Source organism: Callospermophilus lateralis, chromosome 13 (assembly GCF_048772815.1).
Source record: "Callospermophilus lateralis isolate mCalLat2 chromosome 13, mCalLat2.hap1, whole genome shotgun sequence".
Classification (NCBI taxonomy): domain Eukaryota; kingdom Metazoa; phylum Chordata; class Mammalia; order Rodentia; family Sciuridae; genus Callospermophilus; species Callospermophilus lateralis.
Window position 1 is genome coordinate 76,637,012 of NC_135317.1, and position 27,403 is coordinate 76,664,414.

Genomic DNA, 27,403 nt, shown 5'->3' on the forward strand with positions numbered 1-27,403 from the left:
GTATAGGTATGTGTATGTGTGTGTGTGTGTGTGTGTGTGTGTGTGTGTGTGTGTGTTTCATGCCATTGTCTCTGGACCATTTGAGAGCAAACTAAACGTGAAGCCCCTCAGCCCTTCAGCCAGTATTCTGCCCACGCACAAAAGACACTTTTCCTTAATAACCACCATCTAACACTCCAGATCAGAAAATCCTCATGCTACCACGGAAACTCAGACCCCATGAAGCTTCATGGACTGGCTGAGCAGTGTCTCTTTGCTCTCTGGTCCACGACTATTCCACGGCCACTTGCTACCTTTCCTTGTCAAGTCTCTTCAGTCTCCCTCACCCTGGAACAGCAGTGTCCCAGTCTTTGTCATTTGTGCCCTTGACATTTTAATGAGTCCAGATCTTTAGCTAAATAGGGATACTATGGTGTATCTCTACCCACAGAGCACTTAAAAAAAAAAAAAAAAAAAAAAATATATATATATATATATATATATATATATATATATATATATATAGTTTTAGTTGTAGTGGGACACAATACCTTTATTTTATTTATTTTTTTATGTGATGCTGAGGATCCAACCCAGGCCTTGCACGTGCAGGACGAGCGCTCTACCACTGAACCACAACCCCAGCCCAACAGAGTACTTTTGACACCAAATGTGTAGGCTCCTTTTTTTTTTTTTTTTTTCAACACATACCAACCAATTCTCCAACTTTGAGACAGCAGCAGAGTGTGTAACCATTTAATTCCATTTAGACACTATCTGCCTTGAGAAAGCAGATCCCACAGGTTGAGAGCTCAATCTCCAAGACTGCTCCCACTTAAGATGCCAATCTCAAGTCCTGGATCTCTGGTATTTCTGACTCACCAGCTATAAAATGAAGGTTCTTACCACCCTCTGCTGGGTTTGATAGTTTGCTAGAACAGCTTCCAGAACTTAGGAAGGCTATTTACTGACATTTACCAGTTCATTACCTACTCATAATAAATATCATGTGTGTGTATGTGTTGATGGGGACTGAATCCAGGGCCTCTGGCAGGCTACACAAGTGTGGACCCCTGAGTCCCCCCCCAGCTCCTTACCTTTATAAAACTACAACTCAGGGATGGGGAGTAGCTCAGTGGTAGAGCAATTAATTGCCTAGTATGTGCAAGGCCCTGGGTTCAATTTTTACTACACAAAAATTAAAAACCTCAAAAGAGTCAGATGGAAGAGAAGCATAGGGCAAGATCTGGGTAGGGATACAGGGTTCCTTGCCATCGATGGATGCATCACCCACCCAGCCTCTTCCAGAGGGTCCCTTGGCCCATTCTTCAGGGGTTACATTGAGGTTCTGCTCTAAAGGCATAACTGATGGAATCTTTGGCCATTAGTAATCAACTCAACCTCTCTTACCACCCTGGAGGCCAGAGGGTGGAACCAAACCTTCCCATCTTCTACTCACATGCTTGGTCTTCCTGGTAACCAGACCCAGCCTTAGGCAGTGTGGGGACCCCAGACACCACCATCTTAGTAACACAGAAAAACACACTCTTAGCCTGTAATTCCAGTGATTCCCTGAGGCTGAGGCAGGAGGATTGCAAGTTCAAAGCCAAGCTCAGCAATTTAGCAAGGCTCTAAAGCAACTCAATGAGAGTCTGTCTCAAAATAAAAAATAAAAGGGGTTAGGGATGTGGCTCGGTGGTTCAATTCCCAGTACCAAAGAAAACAAAAGACCAAAACATAACTCTTACAGCTTCAGGTTCCCAGGGTCTTGAGAGTGACTGCATCAGGAGCTAAGGGTGAAGACCAAATACCCATCTCTCATCACATCAAAACATCAAAGGATAAACCCCAGACTGTGTCTGTGGGGCTTCTCGTTTTGATTGGTCCTAGAGGCTACTTGTTTGGTTTTTGGTACTGGGAGTTGAACCCAGGGCATTTTACCACTGAGACCTATGTCATAGCCCCATTCTTTTTTTTAGAGAACTGCTCAGGGTCTTGCTAAACTGCTCAGGGTCTTGATAAATTGCTGAGGCTGGCCTTGAACTTGCAATCCATCTGAATCATTGGATTTGTGGGCATGTGCCATTGCTCTCAGAGACACAGTGCTCTTCTCAGGGCACACTGCATCCTACCAAGGGTCAAACAATGTCCTTCTGTCCTATCACTGGTAACGTTAACCTCAATCACTTGGAAAAGTTGGTGTCTGTCAGGTTTCTCCACTGTCACTTTTTTGTTTGTAATTGAACCGCCTTTGGTGGGAAATACGCTGAACCGCTATCAGCACCCAGTTCCTCTTCAGTCTTCACCTTTGGCAACCAACCATAGACGACTTTGCCTGAATCAAGTTCATAACAATGAGGGAGGGCCTATGGAGATTTGATATTTCTTTCTTTTTTTTTTTTTTTTCCCTCGATACTAAGCATTGAACTCAGGGGCACTCAACCACTGAGGCATGACCCCATCCCTTTTTTTGTATTTTAGAGACACGGCCTCACTGTGTTTCTTAGTTAAGTTGCTGAGCTGGCTTTAAACCTGCAATCCTACTGCCTCAGCCTCCCGACCCTCTGGGATGACAAGTGTGCACCGTGTGCCCAGCGAGATTTGCTATTTCTGTCACTTCTACCTGACACGCTGCGTAAGGAAGGCCTTCCCTTCTCCCTGGCTCGTCCATTCAGCCATATCACCGTGAGCTCACCGATTCCTTTCCTTTCGATGTGTTGTATCTGCTGACATTTTAATGCTCGAGTTATTTCAGATTTGGCTGGTGGAAGCCTCTTCAAGAAGGATACTATGTCCTTTTGACCGTTCCTCTTCCTCCTTTTAGGGTGTCCTTGATCCCTGACACAAAAGATGTTTCGGACTCTTTGTGCACCTCCCCTGGCCCAGAATCTCTTCACTGCAGGATGCTATTTGGAACCCAAGAGCTAGGCCTTCCGTGAGCTCCTCTCTCCTGGGTGCCGTTGCTTCTAGGTCCTTTCAGTGGACACAGCTAGGTAACCACGCGTGTACCTATGGACAGATACACATGTGTGTCCCTGACGTTTTATATGCGTACATACAGAATTAAAAGCCTCGAGTTCATACTGACTTCCAACCACAAGCCGGGGTTCCATCAGTCGTGGACCTCTGTCAAGCACCTCTCTGGTCATGTTCCCATCATCCTCTGATTGTGGATTCCATTTGCTCAGTTTCCTAACTTCCTCTGTGTGACCAGTCTTCCAGTCACAGGAGCCACCTCTCCTCTGCACGATGCCATCACTGTCTCCTTGACCCTGAATATGACAGTAGTCCACGAGACCCTCCCCTCACTATTCCCCCTCCCTGGCCACAGGGCACACTGAAGCCTTCACACTCCCCCACCCCTACAGCTCGGATCCTTCAACACCAGGCACCCCAAACCCTCCACAGCCTTGCAGCTCTATTTTTGTGGCCCCCAGGCTGCTGACACATCTGTGTCCACGACCCCTGTGTCCCACTTCCTTGTGTGCAGGGCATACAGACACCTCGGGGAAGGAAAAGCAACGAAAGAAAGCTTCGCGTCTCCTTTTGGCTTCTAGTTATCAGGTTGCTTCGATGTCTTCGTGCAGACATTTTATAGGAATTTTTCTCTCAGTGAATCAGTTTCTACTTGCTTGTAATGCACCTCCCAGGCCTGCCATTAGCATGTGCAGGGCCAGTCCCAAATGCCACCATCAGAAGGCCCAACGCGACAGGGGAATATATGTTAAAGGACTCCAGCTAAGTGTGTGGAAGGTTTAGAAGACTCGATGTTAAACATCTCTATAATAGTTTTTTAATTAATTGAAAAACATCCTAATTCCCAATAGGAGTTGTATATTCTAGTTGGGTCAAAGTGAAGAGTAAATTACATATTCTATAACTACTTAATAAGCCCTTTCTTCTTACCTTTGACATGTGCTAATGGGAGCTAAATGCCATCTTAGATAAAGAATGTAATTTAACATTCTTCCCTAAAAATACTGACCTCCCAGGAGAGAAGGCTTAGATCTGGTATGGGATCAGCGTGTCTTGATCTTACTGATTATAAGGTGATTTCTTTCTGTATGATAGAACCCAATCTTTGAAACGTAAGAGCATCATGAGGAGATGAGGGAACCAAACTATGACTATAATAATTTCAAGATGTTAATAAAGGTGAACTTATTTATGTTCCTAGGGCTGGGGTTGTGGCTCGGTGGTAAAGTGCTCACCTAGCATGCACAAGGCACTGGGTTCAATCCTCAGCACCACATAAATGTAAAATAAAGATATTGTGTCCGCCTAAAACTAAATAATAATAATTTTAAAAAGAACGTATTTATGTTCCTAAAGTTGAATTACAAGTAGTAGTGTTCACCTTCTGTAGGAAATATATGAATTTATTTAGAACACTCACCTTCTCTGCCCCTTTCATCTAAGAATATCTCCATGCTGACTTTAACAAAGATATAACTTGCTTTATGAGAATAGATTTTATATGGGGAGGAGGGTACCCGGGATTGAACTCAGGGGCACTTGGCCACAGAGTCACATCCCCAGTCCTATTTTGCATTTCATTTAGAGACAGGGTCTCACTGAGTTGCTTAGTGCCTTGGTTTTGCGAAGGCTAGCTTTGAATTTGCAATCCTCCTGCCTCAGCCTCCGGAGCCTCTGGGATTACAGGGGTGAGCTGCTGTGCCCAGCAGAATAGATGTATGTGTTCATTTCAGAAAAAGGAGTTTCCTGTTGTGCCTCCCGTAGGAGCCCCCGAGAATTCTTTTAATCCCTTGGGGTTTGTCAGGGCTGCGCCAGCTCTGGCCTCCCCTTTATGAGTCCAGGCATGATTTAGTATAGATGATTATTGACCATGGAATTTCCTACCTGAGAGGTTTCTTGGGGGAAGTGATGTATGGTTCATCTTACAGATGAGGAAGCAGGCAGGGAAGGGATATGACATGCCCAAGACCACATAAAGGTTAGAAGAAAAAAAAGTCCATCCTATGTCTCTTTCCATTTATAGCAAGCATCCAAGGGGAAGGAAAAAAAACACCTGGGTGATGAAATAGCTCCCCCCAGTGTCCTCTCTGTGGTATTGCAGAAAGACCTGGGACATCCGTTCACCCAAGGACTCTTCCGGAAGAGTCCATAGGGCACACTTTCTGGAGAACCTTATAAACACATTCAAGCTGTGGTGCAGAAATCAGTACAGTTGGAAATGATCTGACATATATGCAAATGAATAGCTGGAATTTTCCCGAGGAGAGAAAAAAAGGAACACTTTTTGATGTTTTTTTATAATAAAATAACTTGCACATTTGAAAAGGAATAAAAAATTAATATAATGAGCTGTTGAATTCCCACCCCAGAGATTAAAAAAATAAAAATCATTGTTAGATCAGTTGAAGACCCCAAAGCATCCCTCCTGGATCATATTCTCCTTCTTTCCTTTCTGGAAAGTAGCCACTATCTTGAATTTGCTGCTTATGTTTTTTTCTTTCTTTACAGTAACAGTAACTTTAGGGTTTTTAAATTTTTTATAATTTTGGATTTTGTTTGTGATATCACAGTGAGAGTTTTCTTCTGCAACTTCCCTATGTTGTTCAGTATTACATATGGGCTTCATCCAACAGATGAAGCACTAGTTCGTCCATTTTCACTGCATGTAGACTGTAGAAAAACATTAATTCCCTACCTATGGGACATTTGGATTGTGCCCAGGTTTTTCCTGTACAAACAGTACTGTTAAATTTTGTGGTAGATGACTCAGAGTGTACTTGTGCAAGAACATTTTTTTTCTGGATCGCATAAATGCACTTAGGAGGAGGATTGCGCGTTGAAGGGCACGCACATCTTAAACCTAAGAGATCACGCGAAATTGCTCTGCATAAAGAGGTGCCACTATTTCTGATCCTACCAGCAATATATTAAGACCTCCGTTGTTCTAAATCTTCAATATTTCATATTGGAAGATTTAACTTTTGTCAATATGATGACTGTAAGATGTTATTTCATGATGATAATTGATATTTCTCTTATTACTAATAAGATTGGGTATATTTTCACACATATATGGGTCATTTATGTTTTCTTACCTGTAAAATGCCTGTTCATGCTTTTTGCCCATTTTTATTAGATTGTTTATCTTTTTCTTATTAATGTATAGGAGCTCTTTATATATTGTGGATGTCAATCCTTTGTTAGTAGTACGTGTAGCACATATCTTCTTGTCATTTAGGCTTTCTTTTTCTCTTCTTGGTGCTTGTGTGTGTGTGTGTGTGTGTGAGAGAGAGAGAGAGAGAGAGAGAGAGAGAGAGAGACTGGAGCTTGTACCCAGGGACACTCTACCACTGAGCTACATTCCAAGCCCTTTTTATTTTTTATTTTGAGACAGGGTCTCATTAAGTTGCTTAGGGTCTCACTAAGTTGCTGAGCTGGCCTCCAACTTGTGATCCTCCTGCCTCAGCCTCTCCAGTCACTGAGATTACAGGCCTGCACCGCTTCACCCAGCACCTTTAAACAACAACAACAACAACAAAATCTTATTTTATGTACTTTTTATTTCAAGATAACTTGAAATTTGCTAGGCTCAGTGATGCATGCCTGGAATCCCAATGACTGAAGAGGCTGAGACAGTAATTGCAAGTACAAGGCCAGCCTCCACAATTTAGTGAGACTCTGTCTCAAAAGAAAAAATAAAAAGGGCTGGGATGAAGCATGGTGATAAAGCACTCCTGCATTCAATCCCCAGTACCAAAACACACACACACACACACACACACACACACACACACATAAAACAAAACAAAAAATTCTTCAAACTTATAGAAAGTTTCCAACCAAGAATTCCTGTGTGGTCTTCATTCAGACACACCAACTGTTACATTTTTCTGCATTTGCTTTACAATTATATGTGCCCAGAGGCACTATAATTGTAAAGCAATTTTATTTGAGATAAATTTCAGACACCACGATTTTTTTTACCCTCTTGCCCTAAATTTCAATTTCTAGTTTCTTAGAATAAGAATATAAAAATATTCACTTATATAATCAAAGTTCAAGAACAAGAATCAGGAACAGTTTTTTGTTGTGATGAAATTTACTTAACATAAAATTAGCTATTTTAAATACATTCAAAATGCCGTGAAACTACCACCTCCGTCTCAGATCCAAAACATTGTTATCACCCCAAAACAAAACCTAGGACACATTAAGCAGTTACTCCCCAACCTATCTGCCCCCTACAACTGCAACTAAAAATCAGCTTTTCGTTTCAGTGGATTTGCCTTTTCTGGATATTTCCTGTAAGTGAAATCACGTATCCACCACAATTTGCTTCTTCAACAAAGAAGTTGTTAAGTGTTCGCCGTTGGGTGTTTAGGTTGTGGCCACTTTGGGGCATTGTGCCACGCTGCTATAAACATTTGTGTTCAAGTATTTGAGTACCTGCCTGAACTGCTTTTGGATATGTGCCTAGGAGTGGAATAAGTAGGTCATGTGGTCACTCTATTTAACTTTTTAAAATACTTATTTTAGTTGTAATTAGATACAATACCTTTATTTTATTTATTCATTTTTATGTGGTGCTGAGGGTCGAACCCAGGGCCTCTACATGCTAGGGGAGCACTCTACCACTGAGCCACAACCCCATCCCCTCTATTTAACTTTTTTAAAATTTTATTTATTTATGCTAATTAGGTATACATGACAGCAGAATGCATTTTGATTCCTTGTACACAATTGCAGCACAACTTTTCATTTCTCTGGTTGTACACGACAATTGTCGTCTGTTTTAACTTCTAGAAGAACTTTTCCAAAGTGGCTGCACCGTTTTACATTCCTAGTAGTGTATGAGGATTCCAATTACCCCACATCCTCACCAACCCTCAGTGGTTTTCTTTCTTATTCTTATTTTTCTTTTTTTGGTACCGGACACTGAACCCATGGGGTGCTTAACCACTGAGCCACATTCCAAGCCCTTTTTTGTATTTTTTTAATGATAGGGTTTCATTGAGTTACTTATACTGAGACTGGCTTTGAACTAGCAATCCTCCTGCCTCAGCCTCCCGAGCTGCTAGGATTACAGGCCTCCTCCTCTTCATCCCCCTACCCTCCTCCTCCTCTTTTTCTTCTCCTTCTTCATAGCCATCCTAATGGGCATGAAGTGGTATCCCCCTTTTTTTTTCCCCTTGGTACCAGGGATTGAACCAAGGGGCACTTAACCACTTAGCCATATCCCCAGTCCTTTTTATTTATTTTATTTTGAGACAGGGTCTCACTAAGTTGCTTACAGCCTCACTAATTTTGAACCTGCGATCGATCCTCTTGTCTTGGTCCCTGAATGGCTGGGATTTTGTGTACACCACCGCACCTGGCTCATTATAGTTTTGATTTGCATTTCCTTTATGACTAATGATGTTGAGTGTCTTTTCATGTTGTTGTTTATTGTCCATATTGTATTTATGTGCCTTGGAGAAATGTCTTTTCAAGTCCTTTCCCTGCTTTTAGACTGGGTTGTTTGTCTTTCTGTTGTTGAGTTTTAAGATCTCTTTATATATTCTGAACATTAGACCCTTGTCAGAATTTGATTTGCAAATACTTTTTCCCATTCTGTATATATATATATTTTTTTCACTTGCTTGATAATGGCTTTTTTCCCCCATTGGTACGAGGGATTGAATGCAGGGGCACTTAACCACTGAGCCACGTCTCTATCCCTTTTATAAATTTTATTTAGAGACAGCGTCTCATTGAGTTGCTTAGGGCCTTGCAATTGCTGAGGCTGGCTTTGCCTCAGCCTCCTGAGTCATGGGATTACAGGCATGCAGCCACTGTGCTTGGCTGATAATATCTTTTGAGACACCAAAGTTTTCAGTTGACTATATTATGTCTTTGCCTGAATTTCTTTAGGTTTATCCCATTCGGGATTCACTCAGCTTCTTGAATCTGTAGATTTATGTCTTTTGCCAAGTTTGGGACATATTCAGCCATTTTTATTTTTTTAAATACTTTTTTTAGCCTCATCCCCCACCTCCTTTTTTTTTTTCCTTCAGGGATTCGGATGATACCTTAGGTCTTTCAACATGATGTTGAGACCTTGTTAGTTTTTTCCCCCGGTCTGTTCTCTGTTGTTCAGTCTTGGGTGATTTATATTGTTCTGTCTTCAAATCCATTGATTCTTTCCTCTGACTTCTCCAGTCTACTGTTGAGCCCATTTAATGAGTTTTTAACTTTTTGGCTGTTAGATTGTTTATGGTTCTAAAATTTACACTTGGTTCTTCTTTAAATAATCTCCTCTACAGAAAGCTTTTTGTTTGTTTTTTCATTTGCTTCAAACATGTTCATATTGCTCGCTGAAGTGTTATGGTAGCTTTTTTAAAATCCTGGAGACAACTCCACGTTGGTGTCATCTCGATGTCTGTTTGGTCTCTTCTCGCTCAAGTTTTGAGACTGTGACTCTGATTTAAGTCTTCTGTTCTAGGAGATCTCTGGGAGGGAGAGGCGGGCACTGATTCTTGGCAGTCGGATGGAGCTGTGAGTCCAAGTCCCCAAGAAGACAACTTTGCAGAAGTGTGTGGGGAAGTGTGTGGGGAGTGGTGGCTGGGAGGGCCTTCCCTGTGGCCTCCACTGACACCACCCCAGTGGGGAGCAGGGGTCCGGTGCCTGGGATGGAAGTCCCGGCTTCCCACTGGTCCTGGCTGGTGGGGGAGGCGGGCTGCTTGGCTGAGCAGGGGGGTCATTATCCAAAAGCTTTCTGTCTCACAAGGCTGCCTCTTTCCTCATCCTCTTCTGGGGTCTTTTGAGGGCCTGCATCCATTGATGTTTCAAGATTAAAGACTTCTCCAGCACCCAGTATGGGATGGGCAAGGTAAAAGGAAAACCTGGGGACCTCCTCACTGATGGTTCCTCGGGTGAGGTCCCTGGGGTGTCTTCTCCCCACCTTTCAGCAACGTGTTCCATTTGTTTTATGTGTGGCATTCGGGGACTTTGGCTAACCTTCACAGAAGGCAGAGAACTACAGCCCCCTGATCTTGGTCCCAGTGCCACTGCAATGTTGGTTGCTGTCATAGGTCACCTTTCCATATATATATAAAATATGTGGGTATTTTACACATTACATTTCTGCAATTTTCTTTAATGTCCTTTGGTAAAATTCTGTAACTTTTTGATAATGGTCATGCTCATCTTTTTGTTACTTTTATTAGTGGGTTGGTTTTGTTGTTCTTTGTGGTACTGGGGATCAAACCCAGGTCCTCAAGCCTAGTTTTTTTGTTTGTTTGTTTGTTTGTTTGTTTTTTGTGTGTGTGTACGCTAGGGAACAAACCCAGGGCCTTGTACATGTGAGTCAAGCACTCTACCAACTGAGCTATCCCCAGCCCATGCCTAAGTTAGGTTTTAATTTATATTGCTATTAGGAATAGTATCTTTTTAAAATTACATTTTAAATTGTTGCTGGTATAAAGACATGATGTTGGTTTTTGCAAATTGATCTTATAACAATGACCTCATTGCCATATTGGCTAAGGCTTCTTCAGTACCTTATTAGATAAGAGTCACAATAGTGGACATTCTTTCCTTGGTCCTGATTTTAAGGGAAATAGTTTTAACATTTCACCTTTAAGGATGATTTTTGGTATAGATTTTGGAAAACGTCTTTTATCAAATTAAGGAAACTCCTATATCCGGTTTAATAGGTTTTTTTTTTAAATTTTATTTTAAAGTAGGAATGGAGATGATCATACGGTTTTTAATGTTTTTTTTGTTAATGCGGGGCGGATTATTTTAAAAGCTTTTTAATTAATTCAAAATCATTACCTAGGTTAAAAGAACACAATATTTTAAATGAAAACTTTATTAAATCAAGAGCAAGGTAAAAACAATGAAGAACTGATACTATTATAAGATTTTTTTATTAACTTAACTCATTTTAATCAATAAGGAATTCTGGGTTAACTCAATTTTAAAGAGCTCTAAATCAGAAGGGTTTTTTTTTTCTGCCTACAAGCAGATCATAACAGCCAGTTTGCTACATCGTTTGTAAAAATGTCTGATTCTACATATATACGCTTTTTTTTTCTTTCAAAATTTATTAATTACTTAGAATGAGTGGAAAATATGTTTTGGTTCAAGAAAATGCCCGCCCAAGCCCTGGGCTTCCTGAGTCCCCAAGTCCAAGGGTAAGAAGCCTCAGAAAAACAGTTGTGGGGGTGCAGGAGGCAGAACCCAGCTCCCTTTCGTGAAGGCTCATAATTCTGTGTCAGCTTGTGACATTTTGGCGAGTTTAGGTCTGCACATCTTGTGGAAATGCAGACAAACCAGGAACAGTTAGTAATGGTTTTAGTAAAGGTAGATAATTTTTCAATAACAAATTATAATTTTTTATGCATAATGATTTAATGAGAATACAGAATGTTTATTGTTCTGTCTCTGAGTATTAGCCTGCTATTTTGTAGCTAAATATAGCAAAATATAATACAATATAATATAATACTTCGTATGCAATTCACTTTCGGATTCAATATGATATAAAGTAAGCCAGAATTCACACAAAATAATCTATCTGGAAAAAATCTTATGAAAAGGTCATTTTTGGTACCCAGAATTGAATCCAGGAGTGCTTCAAACCTGAGCCACATCCCCAACCCTTTTATTTTTTATTTTGAGACAGGATTTCATTAAATTGCCTGGGTTGGCCTTGAACTTGTAGTCCTCCTGCCTCAGCCTCCTGAATCAGTGAAATTTCGGGTGTGTGTGTCACTGCACCCAGATTTTTTATTTTTTTAATATTTAAAAATAGAACTACTGTGGGCTGGGGTTGTAGCTCAGTGGCAGAGCACTTGCCTAGCATGTGTGAGGCACCGGTTTTGATCCTTACCACCACATAAAATAAACAAATAAAATAAAGGCATTCTGAGACTGGGGTTGTGGCTCAGCGGTAAAGCACTTGCCTAGCATGTGCAAGGCCCTGGGTTCGATCCTCAGCACCACATACAATAAATAAAAGTATTGTGTCCAACTACAACTAAAAAAAAATAAATATTTTTTTTAAAAAAGGCATTCTGTCCATCTGCAACTACAAAAAAAATTTTTAAAAAGGAATAGAACTAATGGCTACAAATTTTACTTTCACGGGGAATTAATAATTTGATTATTAATTTATGAAAACAGTTTTTAGAGATTTTTCTTGATGCTTTCAATGATGAATTTTACTAGTAGAAATCACACACACACACACACACACACACACGTGCGCGCACACGCGCGCGTGTGCATATGTAAAGGCTTTAGTGCCAGAATATCTAGATTTAAAATATAAGTGTGCCTTTTATTAATTGGTTACATGGCTTAGCTCATCAAGCTTCCATTTCTTCTTCTATAAAATGGTGACTATAAAGATTTCCTGCTAGAGTTGTTAGGAAGATTAAATGAATTGAGGGACATTGAATGCCCCAAACAATAGACGTTCATAACACAATGTTCCTAGTTTCTTCTAGTAAAGCAGCACTATGGTACTGCAGCACTACGGTGACCATGACCAGTGATTTGGGGGCTACACAGCCTGGCCTGGCTCCTGGCTCTACGTCCTCACGGGTGGCGTGACACCCCAGGCAAGCTGCTGGGGTTGTGCCTCAGTTTCCTCATCTGGGAATAGGGACAAGAGAAAAGCCCCTTCCTCACACTGTGATATTGAAAATTAGGGCTGGGGATGTGGCTCAAGTGGTAGCACGCTTGCCTGGCATGCGTGCGGCCCGGGTTCGATACTCAGCACCACATACAAACAAAGATGTTGTGTCCGCCAAATACTAAAAAATAAATATTAAAATTCTCTCTCTCTCTCCCTCTCTCACTCTCTCTTTAAAAAAAAAAAAAAAGAAAATTAAATGAGTTGATATATGTAAAGTGCCTGGGACAGTGTCTGGTGCACAGGAAGTGCTGGGTGACGTGTTAGCTAGCACGGTAGAGTCACTTTTGATTGATTGCACCTCTGACTTACACTAAAAACTGCAGCTGTGACCAGAAATGTGCTTCGGGTCCTGGAAGTGTGGGTTGGTAGAATTGTCTGAAATTTTCTGAAATGCCAGCGGTGCGGGGAAGAGGGTGGAGGAGCCGAGGAGCCCACACACTCCCCAGCTCGGCTCTGGATGCCTGGCAAAAACAGCAGTCTCTGCAGATTCTAGCTCTGGGCACAGGGAGAAAGGAGCAGAGATATTATGTATCCCCTGGGTGCCGTTTACCCTCACGAAGCCATTGCTTTAATGAACACCAGTATTTTTTAGTTCCATTGTAAATGTTGTTTATAGTGAAAATCATATTGTAACAGCATTAAAGGAATTTTTAAAGATGAAATATAAATCAACGACAAACACACCATTGATATAAAAACTGAGATGTTTTTCTCTCCCCTCTAGTTCTGTTTTATATGCATATCCATGCAGTTGACATCGCTGTGTACATACAATTTTATATTCTGGGGACTATTTAACATGAATTAATAACCCTTTTCTGTTATATGGTCTTCATAATATCATACTTTATTTATTTATTTAGTAAGTACTGGGGTTAAACCCAGGGGTGCTCTACCACTAAGTTACATCCCCAGCCCTTTTAATTTTTTATTTTGAGACAGGGTCTCACTAAATTGTGGAGGCTGACCTTGAGCTTGTGATCCTCTTGCCTCAGACTCCTGGATTTCTGGGATAACAGGCATGCAACTGAGAAAATGAGAGAGAGAAGGAGGAGGAGGAGGAGGACAATCAGGAGGAGGAGGAGGAGAAGGAGAAGGAAAAGGAGGAGGAGATAAAAGATCCAAACCTCCCTAGGGCAAGAGGAAAGAAAAGGGAGGGAGGGGAGTATTCGATTGCCTAAGAGCTGCGAAATCCTATAATTTGATTTGGCAACAGACTGCTACCCCAAATGCTTTATTTACCATATCTATTTTTAAATTTAAGAGAATTCAAAAGAAGTTGTATGTGATGGGCGTGTGAAGGTTAATTACTGCCTACTTTTGTGTATGTTTAAATTTTTCTGTAAATAAAAAGTTTTTTTTTTGTTTGTTTTTTTTTTTACTTTTGTTAAAAAAGATTTTCCAACATCCTTGGAAATAGTTTGAAATAATTCTTGGTGAACCGGCCACCGCTAGCCCTGCTTGGCACTTGCATGGGAACCTTTTTTTCCCCAGTACTGGGGATTGAATTTAGGGGTGCTTCACCACTGAGCCACATCCCCAGCTCTTTTTTATATTTTATTTAGAGACAGGGTCTTGCTGAATTGCTTAGGGCCTTTACACTAGGTTGCTGAGGCTGGTTTTGAACTTTCCATCCCCCTGCCTTAGCCTCCTGAGCCACTGGGATTACAGGTGAGCATCATGGTGCCTGACTATGACAACTTGTTTGAGTCTCTTCTTCTGCCTTCAGAGAGATGGTTCAAACGGACTGGAAATCTACATAGTTCATGCTATGAAGGGGGATCCTTTGGATATGGTGCTCTTGTACTAGTATATCTTCCCACCACAGGCAGGGGCCCAGCTTGGGGCCTCCTGAAAACATGCTGAAACATCTTCTTTAAGAAGGAGCTGGGCATGGTGGCTCATGCCTGTAATCCTCAGCAGCTCAGGAGGCTGAGGCAGGAGGATTGCAAGTTCAAGACCAGCCTCAGCAATTTAGCAAGACCCTGAGCAATTTAATGGGAATCCTGTCTCAAAAAATAAAAAGGCTGGAGATGTGATTCAATGGTTAAGTGCCCCTGGAATACATCCCTGGTATCAAAAAGGGGGAAAAACGAGTGGGGGGGTGGCAGGGAGAGAGAGAGAGCACAGTGGAGGACAGCTCTGTGGGATCTAGCAGATGAAGTTCTAGTCCGGGGAGAAGGAAGCCGATGCAGAATCCTTACAAAGTAGTCTCATTCCATGGTGAGCTGTTTAGGGCAAGGGTGGTTTGGTGGTTCCCATCTGAAATCTTTAATCAGCAGGCTGGGCTCTCAAGAAAACATAACAAATGTTTGCTGAATGAATAAATAAAACTTCAGGTTAAGTACAGTACAAAATATGTATATTAGGGCTGAAGAAATTAAGAAAAAACCAGAGGCATAATCTGTGTAGATCAGAAGAAAAAAGATTTCCTGCTGGAGGGAAATTGAAGATATAGCCAGGCGGGCGCAGTAGTGCACACCTGTAATCCCAGCAGCTTGGGAGGCTGAGGCAGGAGGATAGCAAGTTCAAAGCCAGCCTCAAGAATGGCAAGGCCCTAAGCAATTCAGTGAGATCCTGTTTCTAAATTAAATACAAAATAGGGGTGGGGATGTGGCTCAGTGGTGAAGTGCCCCTGAGTTTAATACCCAGTCCTCCCACCCGTCCCACCCCCACAAAAAAAAGAAGAGGAGGAAGAAGAAGAAGAAGAGGAAGACGAAGAAGAAGAGGAAGAAGAAGAAATAAAGAAATTGAAGGTACTGAGGAATCTGGTGTAATGGTTCAGGCACGTAGCTTTTCACTGATAATACTGTGTGAGTTCAGATTAATTTCTTAACCTTTCTGTGCCTCAGATTCATCTCCAAAATGGAGTAATGATAGTGCCTACCAGAAAAGAGTAGTGTGATCAAACAGACCTCAGTGAGTTACTGGGTCAATGGGCTCTGGTGCTGGGTGAGGGGTGCTGGGTGGGCACCATCATTGATGTCTCATTTTCACATTCCAAGGGCCCCTGACAGGGACATTGCAGACTTTTGAGGATGATAAGGTCTGATTCTTAAATATGAATGGACAATTGAGGAAAACCAGAGTTCAATCCCCAGCACTGCAGAGAGAAGAAGAGGGAGGAGGAGAAGAAGAAGAAAAGAATATGAAGAAAAAAATAGCAATATGAACTTGATACTTTCCACTACCCTAGCCATCATTATTTCTGCATATTGAAAGCTTACTCTGTGCTAGATGTTTTAATCACTTTTGCACATGGATCAAGTCACTTAAATCTTTACAACTCTGTTTCACAGGGAGGAGACAAAGGGCTGTACGTTAGCACTTTATTGAAAAAAAAAATAACAACACCAAAGACATTTTTTTTGAAAACTGTAAGATGAGACATTAGAAACAAATTCCTGTTGACATTTTCTTTCTGCTTTGCAGAGACCCAAGATTGCCAACATTAAAACAAAAGCAGGAGACTTCTACTACTGTGGTCGGAAGATTCCCAAGAGATCAAGGTAACACCTTTTTTTTTTTTTTTTTTTCCACCACGAGAAAATGGATAATATTGTAGATCTGCAACCCTTGGAAAAAATTATTGCTTATATTTCTGTGAAGGGTTTGAGCTTGAAAAAAAATCTGTTGAAAAAGGAGGAAGATTTCCAATATTGCATAATTTCTTTTTTTAAATTTTTTATTTCTTTTTAGTTTTAGGTAGACACAATATCTTTATATTTATGTGGTGCTAAGGATCAAACCCAGTGCTTTGTGCATGCTAGGTGAGCGCTCTACCACTGAGCCGTAACCTCAGCCCACATTGCATAATTTCAAAGTCAGAGGGTCCTTTTGTAGTCACTAGTGTTGTTCGTATTTAGAGAAAAGGCAACAGGGCAGGGAGGTTGAAGGGGACCCAGAAGTCTCAATGACCTGAAACCAGAATCTAAGCTGCTGCTTCTTTTTCTTCTTCTTCTTCTTCTTCTTTTTGTACTGTGGATTGAACTCAGGGACATTCAACCATTAAGCACATCCCCAGCCTTATTTTATTTTAGACACAGGGTCTCACTGAGTTCTTAGCGCCTCACGGTTTGCTGAGGCTAGTTTTGAACTTGCGATCTTCCTGCCTCAGCCTCCCCAGCCTCTGGGATTACAGGCATGCGCCACTGTGCCCGGCCAAGCTTCTTGATTTGCAGTCATTTGAAAACTTTTCTTCCTGTTTGTATCTTGGAAGATGGGTAAAAGAGAGTGTGGGGAGGTGGAGAAGCATGCACTTGAAATAAAAGCTCAACTAGGTCATTTTACTTGGAAGTTAAGATGGAGCTGAGGTTGTGGCTTAATGGCAGATCCCCAGGCCCTGGGTTTGATCCTCCAACATGAGAAAAGAAGAAGAAAAAAAAGTAAAAACTTTTTAGAAAGTTCCTTAACTTCTGAATAAACTTTAGCAGATCATTCAGAATTCAAATAGTGGAAAAATAAGACTCTCCCTAAAAATTTTTAGATAGTACTGTATCCTCTTGCTTCCTTAATGGCAGATTTGGTTTACTTACTCATTCATTGGAGTGTTGGGGGTGGAACCTGGAGCCAGGTGCTCTGCCAATGAGCCCTCCTTCAGCCCCTAAATTCAGGTTTTAAATAAGCAGTTGGAAAAGCATTTCCCATGTCCACCCTGAAAAGCAGAGTTGTACCAGTAAAGAGGGGACAAAAAAGACCTGTGTACAATGTCCCCCATCCACAATGTCCCGTTGGGGACCAGAGGTCCATGAGTCAGGTCCAAAGCCAGCAAATTCTATCCTGATGAGTAACTATGGTAAATAAATGCTCTGTGGGGTTGTCCTGACATCCACTAATATCACTTGTTGAAATTAGCACAGATGTTGTTTTGTTTTGTTTTGTTTTGGTACCAGGGATTGAACCGGGGTGCTTAACCACTCAACCACATCCCCGGCCCTGTTTTATATTGTATTTAGAGACAGGGTCTCACTGAGTTGCTCAGGGCCTTGCTAAATTGCTGAGGCTGGCTTTGAACTGGTGATCCTCCTGCCTCAGCTTCCCGAGCCACTGGGATTACCGGCGTGCACCCCTGCGCCTGACTAGCATAGGATTTCAGTGAGGCCCAAGGAACCCCAACATGATTTCTCCCTCAAGGTCCTCGAGGTCCACACACTTCGTTTAGGAAGGTTCTCTGGTTAGCTGTGCACGATCCTAATGGCCACTCATGTTTCCCCAGGAGCGCTGCAAGAGCACCACAGACCAGGATCAACCTTGACACCGTCAGCGAAGATTGTCTGTGCTCTGCGCTGAGCCACGGGATGACTCAGGAGTGTGATGAGTGCTGTTTCCCCATGGGCTTGAAGCTTGCTATCCTTGGCATCCTCCTCATTGTTGTGTTTGTCTACTTAACTGTGGAAAGAGAACCACTCTTTAGATAAGTCCTTTAGGAGCAAAGCAACATGATAGTGCTTGAATAATGCCCTCAACAAGCCCTTCAAAGGGGCCACCATACCCCTGGCCAGGCAGCCTTCCCTGGCTGATCTGAGCCTGGGTTTAGCCAGGTGAAAGGAAAGGGGGAGAACCAGGCAGCTGTGAGTTAAGATCACGATGTTTAGGAAAACCTCAATCATGTAAGCCATCATTAAAGGTGCTTCCACATAAGAGCAAGCAGGTTTCTCCTCTCTCTCGATGCAGTGTGGGGATTGAACCCAGGGGTGCTTTACCACTGAGCTCTGTAGCTCCAAACCCTTTTTCTTTTAATTTTTGAGACAGGGTCTCACTGAGTTACTGAAGCTGGCTTCGAATTGGTGATCCTCCTGCCTCCTTAGTCACTGGGATTACAGGCATGAGCCACCATCCCAGGTGATAAGAGCAGACTTTTGAAAAGGAAACTCTGATCGATTTATTTCCCAAATCAAAGGTTCCCCTTTTTTTTACTATTTATTTTTAAGTTTTAGGGAGGACACAATATCTTTATTTTACATGTATGTGGTGCAGAGGATCGAACCCAGTGCCTCGTGCATGCTAGGCGAGCGCTCTACCACTGAGCCACAACTTCAGCCCCGGTTCTCATGTTTTTAAGAGTGAGTCAACCTACTAGTGCATCCCAATAAAACATATCCAGTTGTCCAGAAAGGGGTGCCATTCGCAATTGATGCAGCCTGAGGTGGTCATGAGTTGGATTCAGTATGAACATGTGTGTGCCATCTCAGGGGTAATCCCAGCTGGGTTCTTCTTCAGTGAGTTTGTACCTGATCTATTTATCAGTTTTCATCCAAATTTATTGGGGAATAGGATGGTTTTCTTTGGTTTCTAGGCCAGGAATCCCTTGATCCTGAAAGTCTTGTGAGAAGACCCAGCGAGGCACACAGAGCCAAGCACCACCACGATGGCAGAGAAAAGGGGAGATCACATTTAACCAGGGTGGTGAGCCGTAGGTCACAAGTGATTCAGTCTTCAAACTGTAGAGTGTGGGAAAGCCTACAACAGCCAGTTAACAACAGAGGCCTGGGGATGTGGCTCCAGTGGTAGAGGGCTTGCCTAACATTCGCCAGAACCAAATAAACAAAAATAAATAAATAAAAGAAGAATGTGTCTGACTTAGCAAATGCAAAGAAATGTCCAACATCATGACAATAAGCTAGAACAAGAGAGCACTTTTATCTTTGAAAGTTAGGATCTAAAAATTAGGACTTGGGAGCTGTAATGACCGTGACCTCCAGGCCCAGGCAGAGTGGCATAGGCACTTGGCTTCTGTCTGTATTGGCTGTGTGACCTAGGGTGAATGAGTTGTCCTCTCTGAGTTTCCATTGCAACTTCTAAAAATAGGGATAGAATAGACCTTGTAGGGTGATAAAGGATTTGAAGAATTAAACATATAAAATACTGGGGTCTACACTTGACTTGTGGTAAGCACTTAATGTTTAAACAATGTTATTCTTGGGTACAATATTTTTATTTCTGGGAGGAGCTGATTCTGGATACAAGAAGTCTCATAGGTACTGACCAAGAAATGTACTGTAGCAATTTTTATGGAGGTCTACCCCAATATCCAATAATGGGAGAATCATTTAATATATGGAAGTTTGTGCTCTTGAAGGATGATGATAAAATATTTTTAATGGTAATACTGAATTTATCATGATATATAGGAAGTGCTTATTTGAAACTTTTTTTTTAAAGAGAGAGAGAGAGAGAGAGAGAGAGAGAGAGAGAGAGAAAGAGAGAGAGAGAGAATTTTTTTTTAATATTTATTTTTTAGTTTTCGGTGGACACAACATCTTTGTTGGTATGTGGTGCTGAGGATCGAACCCGGGCCGCATGCATGCCAGGCGAGCGCGCTACCGCTTGAGCCACATCCCCAGCCCCTATTTGAAACTTTTAATAATAGTTTCACTGGGATATTCTTTGTATGTTGTACAATTCACCTAACGTATAATTCAACAGTTTTTAGTATATTCATAGACTTATACAACTATCCCCAGAATAAATTTTAGAATATTTTCATCATCCCCAAAGGAAATCACTAAGATGCTGATTCTTTTAAAAGGTAATCAAAAAAGGGCACAAATACGTTGTACCTTATTATCACAACTGACAACCCTGGAAGAAAATGGGTCAAAATGTTAGCACTGCTTTGATGTCTGGGGACTCTATTTTTTTTCCCTCTATTTCTACTTCTTCATATTTTAAAAATATTTCTATAAATAGCATATGTTAATGTGCTAGTGAGAGAAAACAAGTTGTATACAAGCAAGGGGTGGCATGTGCCTGTAGTCCCACAACTTGGCAGGCTGAGGCAGGAGGATCACTTGAGCCAAGGAGTTCAAGGTCATCCTGGGTAACAGTGAGACCTTCATCTCAACAACAGCAACAGCAAAATTGTGTATTGACTTATAGTTTGACTGCAAGGAATATAAAACCCCAATAAGAATGGCTTAAACAAATAGTAATTTATTTATTTATTTATTTATTTGGTATTGGGAATTGAACTCAGGAGCGCTTAACCCCTGAGCTACATCCACAGCCCTTTTAAAGTTTCATTTTGAGACAGAGTCTCACTAATTTGCTTAGGGTCTTACTAAATTGCTGAGGGCTGGCTTTGAACTTTCATCCTCCTGCCTCAGCCTCCCGAGCTACTGGGATTACAGGGGTGCATCACCATGCACAGTGCCAACTGGTTCTTACACATCAGAATCCTGGAATCAGTTTAAAGAAACTGCATAAGACTCCAGTTTTGTGACTTTCCACTGAAAGCATGGGCCCCCAACTAACAGCTCTCCCAACTACCAAGTCAGAACCTGCTCTGTTTTTGTTTTTTGTTTTCCTTCAGTGCTAAAGATGGAGCCCAGGGCCTCACACATGCTGGGCTAGTGCTCATTGAGCTATATTGCCACACACTCTCCATCTTTTTTAGAGTTAGAAGTCTACTATGTTGCCCTGGCTGCTCTTGAACTTGGTATCCCCCTGCCTCAGGCTCCCAAGCTATGGTCCATCCCTATCAAGGCTGGCTAGAAGATACAAGGAGAGGTAGAAAGGAGACATTCCAGACAAAACAAGAGTGTGGTCATATCTAAAGTCCACATTCAAAGTCTAACTTCACATGAGTTAAAAGTCCAGATTTAAAGGTCACTAACAGCACTATTAAATTGATCGTTAGACCTCATCCACAGGTACACTCATGTAGTCCTGTTTAAATTCACAAAGCAGAATGCATCACAAACAAGAAAAGAACCTCTCACTAAAGTCATTTTCAACATGTCAGCAAGTGACCCCTGTCCTGGTAATGGACAACATGTCCAGTTGCCAACACAAAGGAGAACCAAAAACATCATCTTAGATCATGCCCCTGTCCTATCCATCTTACGTGAGTAAATATGCACGTTCCTTTCCTATTCTGTGTCCCAGAGTGTGTACTTCTTTCTTTCTCTCAATAAATTCAATCTCACTTTGAAGCTTTTTGTGACAAGGTCAAGAAGCCTCATGGTCTGAGTTGAGGCTCACCACTGTTTTAGGGTACCTTCTCAGGACCCTTGTCCCAGTGATACCTTTCAGATGCTGTAATATTGTGATTTAATAAGAAATACCTATTTGGTTCCTGCAGCTGGTTCCTGGCCCACAGCATTTAGGTTGCTGAAGGTAGAGGAGGCCACGTGACCAGTGATGTAATCAATCATGCCTGCATGACAAAGACTCTACAAACACCTGAAAGGATAGTGTTTGGGGAGCTACCATAGATCAATGATGATAGAGGAGTCGCTGAACCATGACTGAGGGGCTTGGAGGTGGCGTGTCTGTCCAGAGACAGCAGGAAATCTCCATACCCTTTCCCTCTGCCTCGCCCTATGCATCTCTTCCATCTTCATTCGAATCTTTCATTATATCCTTAATTAATAAATCAGTAAACACAAGTAAATGCCTCTCTTAGTTCTATGAGCCACTGTAGCAAATGAATTGAACCCAAGGAGAAGGTCATGGGAACCCTGATTTCTAGCCTGTCAGGAACATAGGTAAAACAAGCTGCAGCTTTTGATTGATATCTGAAGGGGGCACCACCTGTGGGATCTGATGCCATCTCCAGGTAGATAGTGTCAGAACTGAATTGAATCCAAGGATATCCAGATATAGTGTCCATCGGAGATTCTGACGTCAGATTTGTTTTATAAGAAAGAGGAAAACCCGCTGATCTGGTATCAGAAGCATTTTGTTGTATGAGAATAGGGGAAAAAACACCTTAATTTTTTCCCATCTCTAATAGATGTTTACATGGGAGTTCTAAGATTCAGGCTAGAGGACCAGTGTCGTAAGTCTGTTAGGAGTCCATGCACAATGGAGACTCCCACAGGGAGAAAAACTTGTCTTGAAAGAAGATGGAAGGCATATACATTCAACAAGTGACTTAGCTCCTCTATGCACTTGCAATAAAACGACAAAATCAATATAAGATCCCTCCAGGAACACACAGGGGTGGGGAGAAGATGGAGAGGTGGTGGTGTTAATTGACAGCCTTTGGATAACGGCATGGGCCGCCCAGGGGGCCGCCATCTCCAATGCTGGCACTGGGCATGGGAGCTTCCTCGAGAAAATGATGTCATAGCTGAACCAGAAGGATGAGTAGGATTCAGTCCAAAGAAGGGGGAGAAAAGTGGGTGAGGCTAAAGGAAAGTCTGCCAGGCAGAGTGCCGTGTTTACACAGCCTCCCCAGTGCGTATGGCAGTGTGCGGAGCCGCGAGATGGAGGCGAAGGATGCGGCTGGGAAAGAAGGCAGAATTCTGATCATCGAGGGCCTGGGGGACCATATGAAGGAGAAGAGGGTCCATTTTTAGGGATAGTTTGAACTTTGATCGAGGCCAACACTTGAGAAAAGGAACTCTTGGGGAATGAATCCCTATGTGCCTCCCAGTTGTCTCCCTGTCAGTTTCCACAGCCGCCTGCCTGACAGAGAGGGAAGGTTTCTAAAGAGGGAAAACTCAAGGAGCTGTTTGCTGCACCCCTGAGGAACTTTGGGAGCACAGGTGAGTTTGCAGCATGTGGGGGCAGGACAGCACCAGGGGTGGGTAGCCCAGCATTGGTTCAGCCAGCACTGGGACGTGTGTGCTTTTGATTGGGCTCCACTCGTAACCATGCTAGGGGAGCGAGAGCATCCAAGAAGACGTGGAAATATGCCGGCTGGTGGCTGAGACATCTGTGTTGTGAGCAGACAGGAGACAGCTTCATGGGACCCCAGAGAGAGCAGGAGGAGTTGCTGCAGTTACCTTGTGTGAACAGGGGAGGGGGTGAGAGGACACACAACCCCCCTGCTCAGAATGCCCTCGCCCTGTTGTGTGAATATTTATGAAGTACCCCAAGTGTTTCTTGTTCTCTTTGTAAGGCTCCACTTCCCTGGTAGTTTGGAGAAACCATGTGCAGGAAGTGGGGCTGATTGAAGTCCCAAGATCACAGCCCTTTGTTGACATGAAATAGCTGATCTCCGTAGACAGCCAGTGCAGGGAAAGCCACTTCTATTGCTACGCCGTCCCCAGATGCTCCACAATACAGTAACACAACCGATATGTATAACAAGTTTTCCTGACAATTTGGAAGGGAAAAGTTAGAGGACACCAAAACGTGGGGAGAAATGAACCTTAACACTAGATGCTGAATAAGTCAAGCCAGAATCTCAGGCAAAGGGAAAATTCTAACCCTACCCCAGGGGCTCCTTTCCCAGCTGCCCTGAGGTTGCTAACCTGGCTTCCATCTCAGGTTTTGTCTGCCCTCACCTAGGGCGCCACCTTTACTGTCTATCCTGTTGTTCTCAGTAATAGGAAGAGAATCAGTATAGAGACATTCTCTTCTTTTCAAAGGCAAACTCCCCATCATCTAAGGGTGTACAGATTTCCCCCAAGGACACACAATTATTCAAGCCTAGTACTAGTCTCAAACACAATGCTGCAGGTGTCCCTACTAAGAGAGGCATGTCCCTCATCCCTAACAGCATAATATAATTTTCTCCTGTTCCTAATGTGTGTGTGTAATTATTATTCCTGTGTGTATGTGTCTGTGTGTTTGTGGTGTTAGACTGGAACTCAGGACCTCATGCATGTGAATCAAGCACTCTACCACTGAGCTACACTCCCAACCCCTACTATGCCTTTTTACAGCTGCTTCTGCAGCATACCTGGGACCAAGAAATGGGGCTGACTTCAGTGTGTTCCCCAGCCACAGAGTCTTCTCCCCTCATCCCACCTTCTGCTATACAAGGACCCAGCAGAAGGCTTGACGTTGAAATGTTCTTGACCTTGAGCCAAATCAAATTCTAAGGCAGGACTCTCTCCCACTCTGGTCTCAGTAATAGGAAGAGAATCAGTAGAGAGATTTATTCTCCTCTTGTCAAGAGCAAACTCCTAGCTATCAAGGGGTTTTATTTTCCCAGTTCTGACAACTCAACTCTGCCTCCCTGCAAGGCCTCTCCTTGGGTGGAGGACAGCATCTTAATCATCTCTGGATCTCTCTTCAAGGTAAAAAGTCTGCTCTTTCTCCAGAAAGAGCCCCATTGCCTTTTAAGCCCTTTCCAACCCAAATAGGCACTTGAAACCACAAAACCAACACCCCAGATTTGGCCTCCTCTATTTGTCCCCGTGAAGAGAAGTCCCTAAAATGAACAAACCGCCTGAAAGGTATTCCCAGCCAAGTCACTGTGCAGCGCTCACCCTTCTGACAGCCTGCCAGGGTATCGGTGATGCTCCTTCCTGTAAATGCCACTATTTACCTCGGGGTCAGAACTGCCACCAGTAAAGGTGATCTCTACCTGGTTGCCAAGAGAAGTGGAGCCTGGCTGAAGAAGCCAAATCCAGCTAGTTGGCAGCCACCCCCAGGTGCAGCTGGGTCCCCCTGGCTCCCATGTGGGGCAATGAGGCCTATTCTGTGCTACCCAGCCAGGGCTCAGAATGGCAGATGGAAGAAATTCTTAAAGGCTCTATTTCTGTTTTTCGACATTCACAGAAACACTGTGCTACCCCCTCTTAAAAATAATTGGTTAAGAACCAAGTTATTTTCATTGCCACAGTCATAAATAGAGCAGTGCTAGACCACATTATTCATATCTATAGTGGTTGACAGTAATTCTTACATGTAAGAAAAAGGGTTATTGATGTTTGTGAAGGAGGTTGTCTTTTCTTTTTTTCTCCCCTTGTTCAATCTTATACCCCAAACTCCCATCCCCCCAAAGAAAACTCTCGTTGTGGGGCTGGGAATGTGGCTTAGCTTTTAAGAGCTGGCCCAGCATGCTTGAGGTGCTGAGATTGAGTTTAGCACTGCAAAAAAAAAAAAAAAGTAATCTTATTGATTAGAGTCACATGAAGGGGCTGATCTTAGAAACAAAATTAAACTTTACTCTTTCCTGAAGCAAGAGTTTATGACCAGACTAAAATAAGAAAGTGTCTACCCCACTTGGCATTTGATTCTAAGGAAGATTCCCCAGGAAAACAAGGGAAGCCATTAGCTCCTGTTAGGCAACACTGTGTAAGGGGGGTGGGTACTGCAGATTGGAGAGTGAATGGAGGACATCAGAGAGTCACGCTTTCTTGCCACCTGATCCACAGAGCACCCCTGCTTCTTTCTCCTTCATTTCAGCAAAGCAGGTGAGACAGAAGGACAACAATAGACGGAGGCGTTGCAGTCGCTGGTACTCAGCTCTGTTTGCAGATTGCCAGGGACACCACCAACTGGGAAACAAGACTCATAGGAATGTGCTCCTGCAGGGCTGTCCCCTAAACACAGCCCCACCTAATGAATGACTCAATCACTGGAGAGCCCAGGGAGGCTATTCTAGGTGCTCTGCATATGGGGACAAGGACATCTCTCCTCATCTCCTGGTAACCAGGACATCCATTCCTAGAGAGACATTGTTAAAATCCTCTTTGGAATTTAAGGATTAACTCAAATTATGCAGAGGGGACAGGAGGAGTTTCTTTCCATTTTTTATTTTTATTTTTTGCAAGGGGGGGGGTTGTGGCCCTTAGGAAGAGAATGGCTTATTACTATCCATTACCACTGAAATGAGAGGATGACTCTTTTCCCTTTCATAAGACTGGGAACCGCCCAAATGGGCACAAGGGGAGAAGGGCAAGGCTGGGACATGGGTAATAGGATGGCTTTGCTGCTAGGGAGGGGGAGCGCATCCTGCACAAAAATATCAAGGCATCCAGGTTCGGCCCTTGCTGCTTGCATCGGCTCATGGGAATGCAGGGGCCTTGGCCTCCTTGTCTGTAAGGTGAGCCCTGGAGCTTTCCGAGCCAGACCTGTGCAATGATGAGCCCTGAGAACATTATGCCAAGTGAAACAAGCCAGTCCCCAAAGGACACACATTAAATGATTCTGTTCACACGAGGGAGCTAGAGTAGCCGAGTGCACAGAGCATTTGGTTGCTAGGGGTTGGCAGGAGTGGGAGAACGGGGAATTATGTTTAGTGGGAGCAGAGTTTCCGTTTTGGGGAGATGACAAGGACCCTGGAGGTGGGTGGAGGTGAAGGCTGACTGAGAGTGTGCTCGGTCAGGGCTGCTGAACTGCCCACACTCAAAAATGGTTGAAGTGGTAAACTTTATGTTATGGGTATTGAGTCACAATATTAAAAAGAAACCATTATCTATAGTATTTGCTAATAGTATCGGGAGGGGCTCTCGACCTCAAACACCCATGGGGGCCAGACCAGAGACTGAGGCAGCGAGTCCCAGCCTAGATGAGCGAGACTCGCCATGTGGGGATGCCGGCAGAATTGTCAAGAGAAATGAAAATTCTGGATGTTTATGTAAAATATAAATTCACCCAAGTATGAATTCTTTAAATTGGCAACTAATTCAATTCTTTTTTTAAAAAAGAAACAAACTGTGGGTAAACAAACATATGAACAGTTTAGAATCTGTTTGTAGGACGATAGTTTTCTCTCTCTGCATAGAGAGTCCATCTGCATATTCAATGTTCTTTTTCTTCTTTCTTTGCCAGCAGCCTACACCACACTTTTCCTTGAATAACAAGTTGTGAGCCCCGTGTGATGGCCTATCCCTGCAATCCCAGAGACTTGGGAGGCTGAGGCAGGAGGATCGCAAGCTCAAGGCTAGCCTCAGCAACCTAGAGAGACCCTGTCTCCAAATAAAATTTTTATTTATTTTTTAAATATTTATTTATTTATTTATTAGTTGTAGGTGGACACAACACTTTTATTTTATTTTTATGTGGTGCTGAGGATCGAACCCAGGGCCTCACGCATGCTAAGCTAGCACTCCATCTCTGAGCCACATCCCCAACCCT

At 42.8% G+C, this 27,403-nt stretch overlaps 1 protein-coding gene across 1 annotated transcript in view; it reads left to right on the top strand.

The window, feature by feature from the left end:
• Positions 1–18,057, top strand: part of Lemd1 (LEM domain containing 1) — a 29,933-nt gene extending 11,876 nt beyond the window's left edge. The window contains exons 4-5 of the mRNA XM_076872922.1: positions 16,073–16,149; positions 17,856–18,057. Of these exons, the coding sequence (XP_076729037.1) occupies positions 16,073–16,149; positions 17,856–18,057 (279 nt within the window). The remainder of the gene's footprint in view (positions 1–16,072; positions 16,150–17,855) is intronic.
• Positions 18,058–27,403: the final 9,346 nt, after the last annotated feature.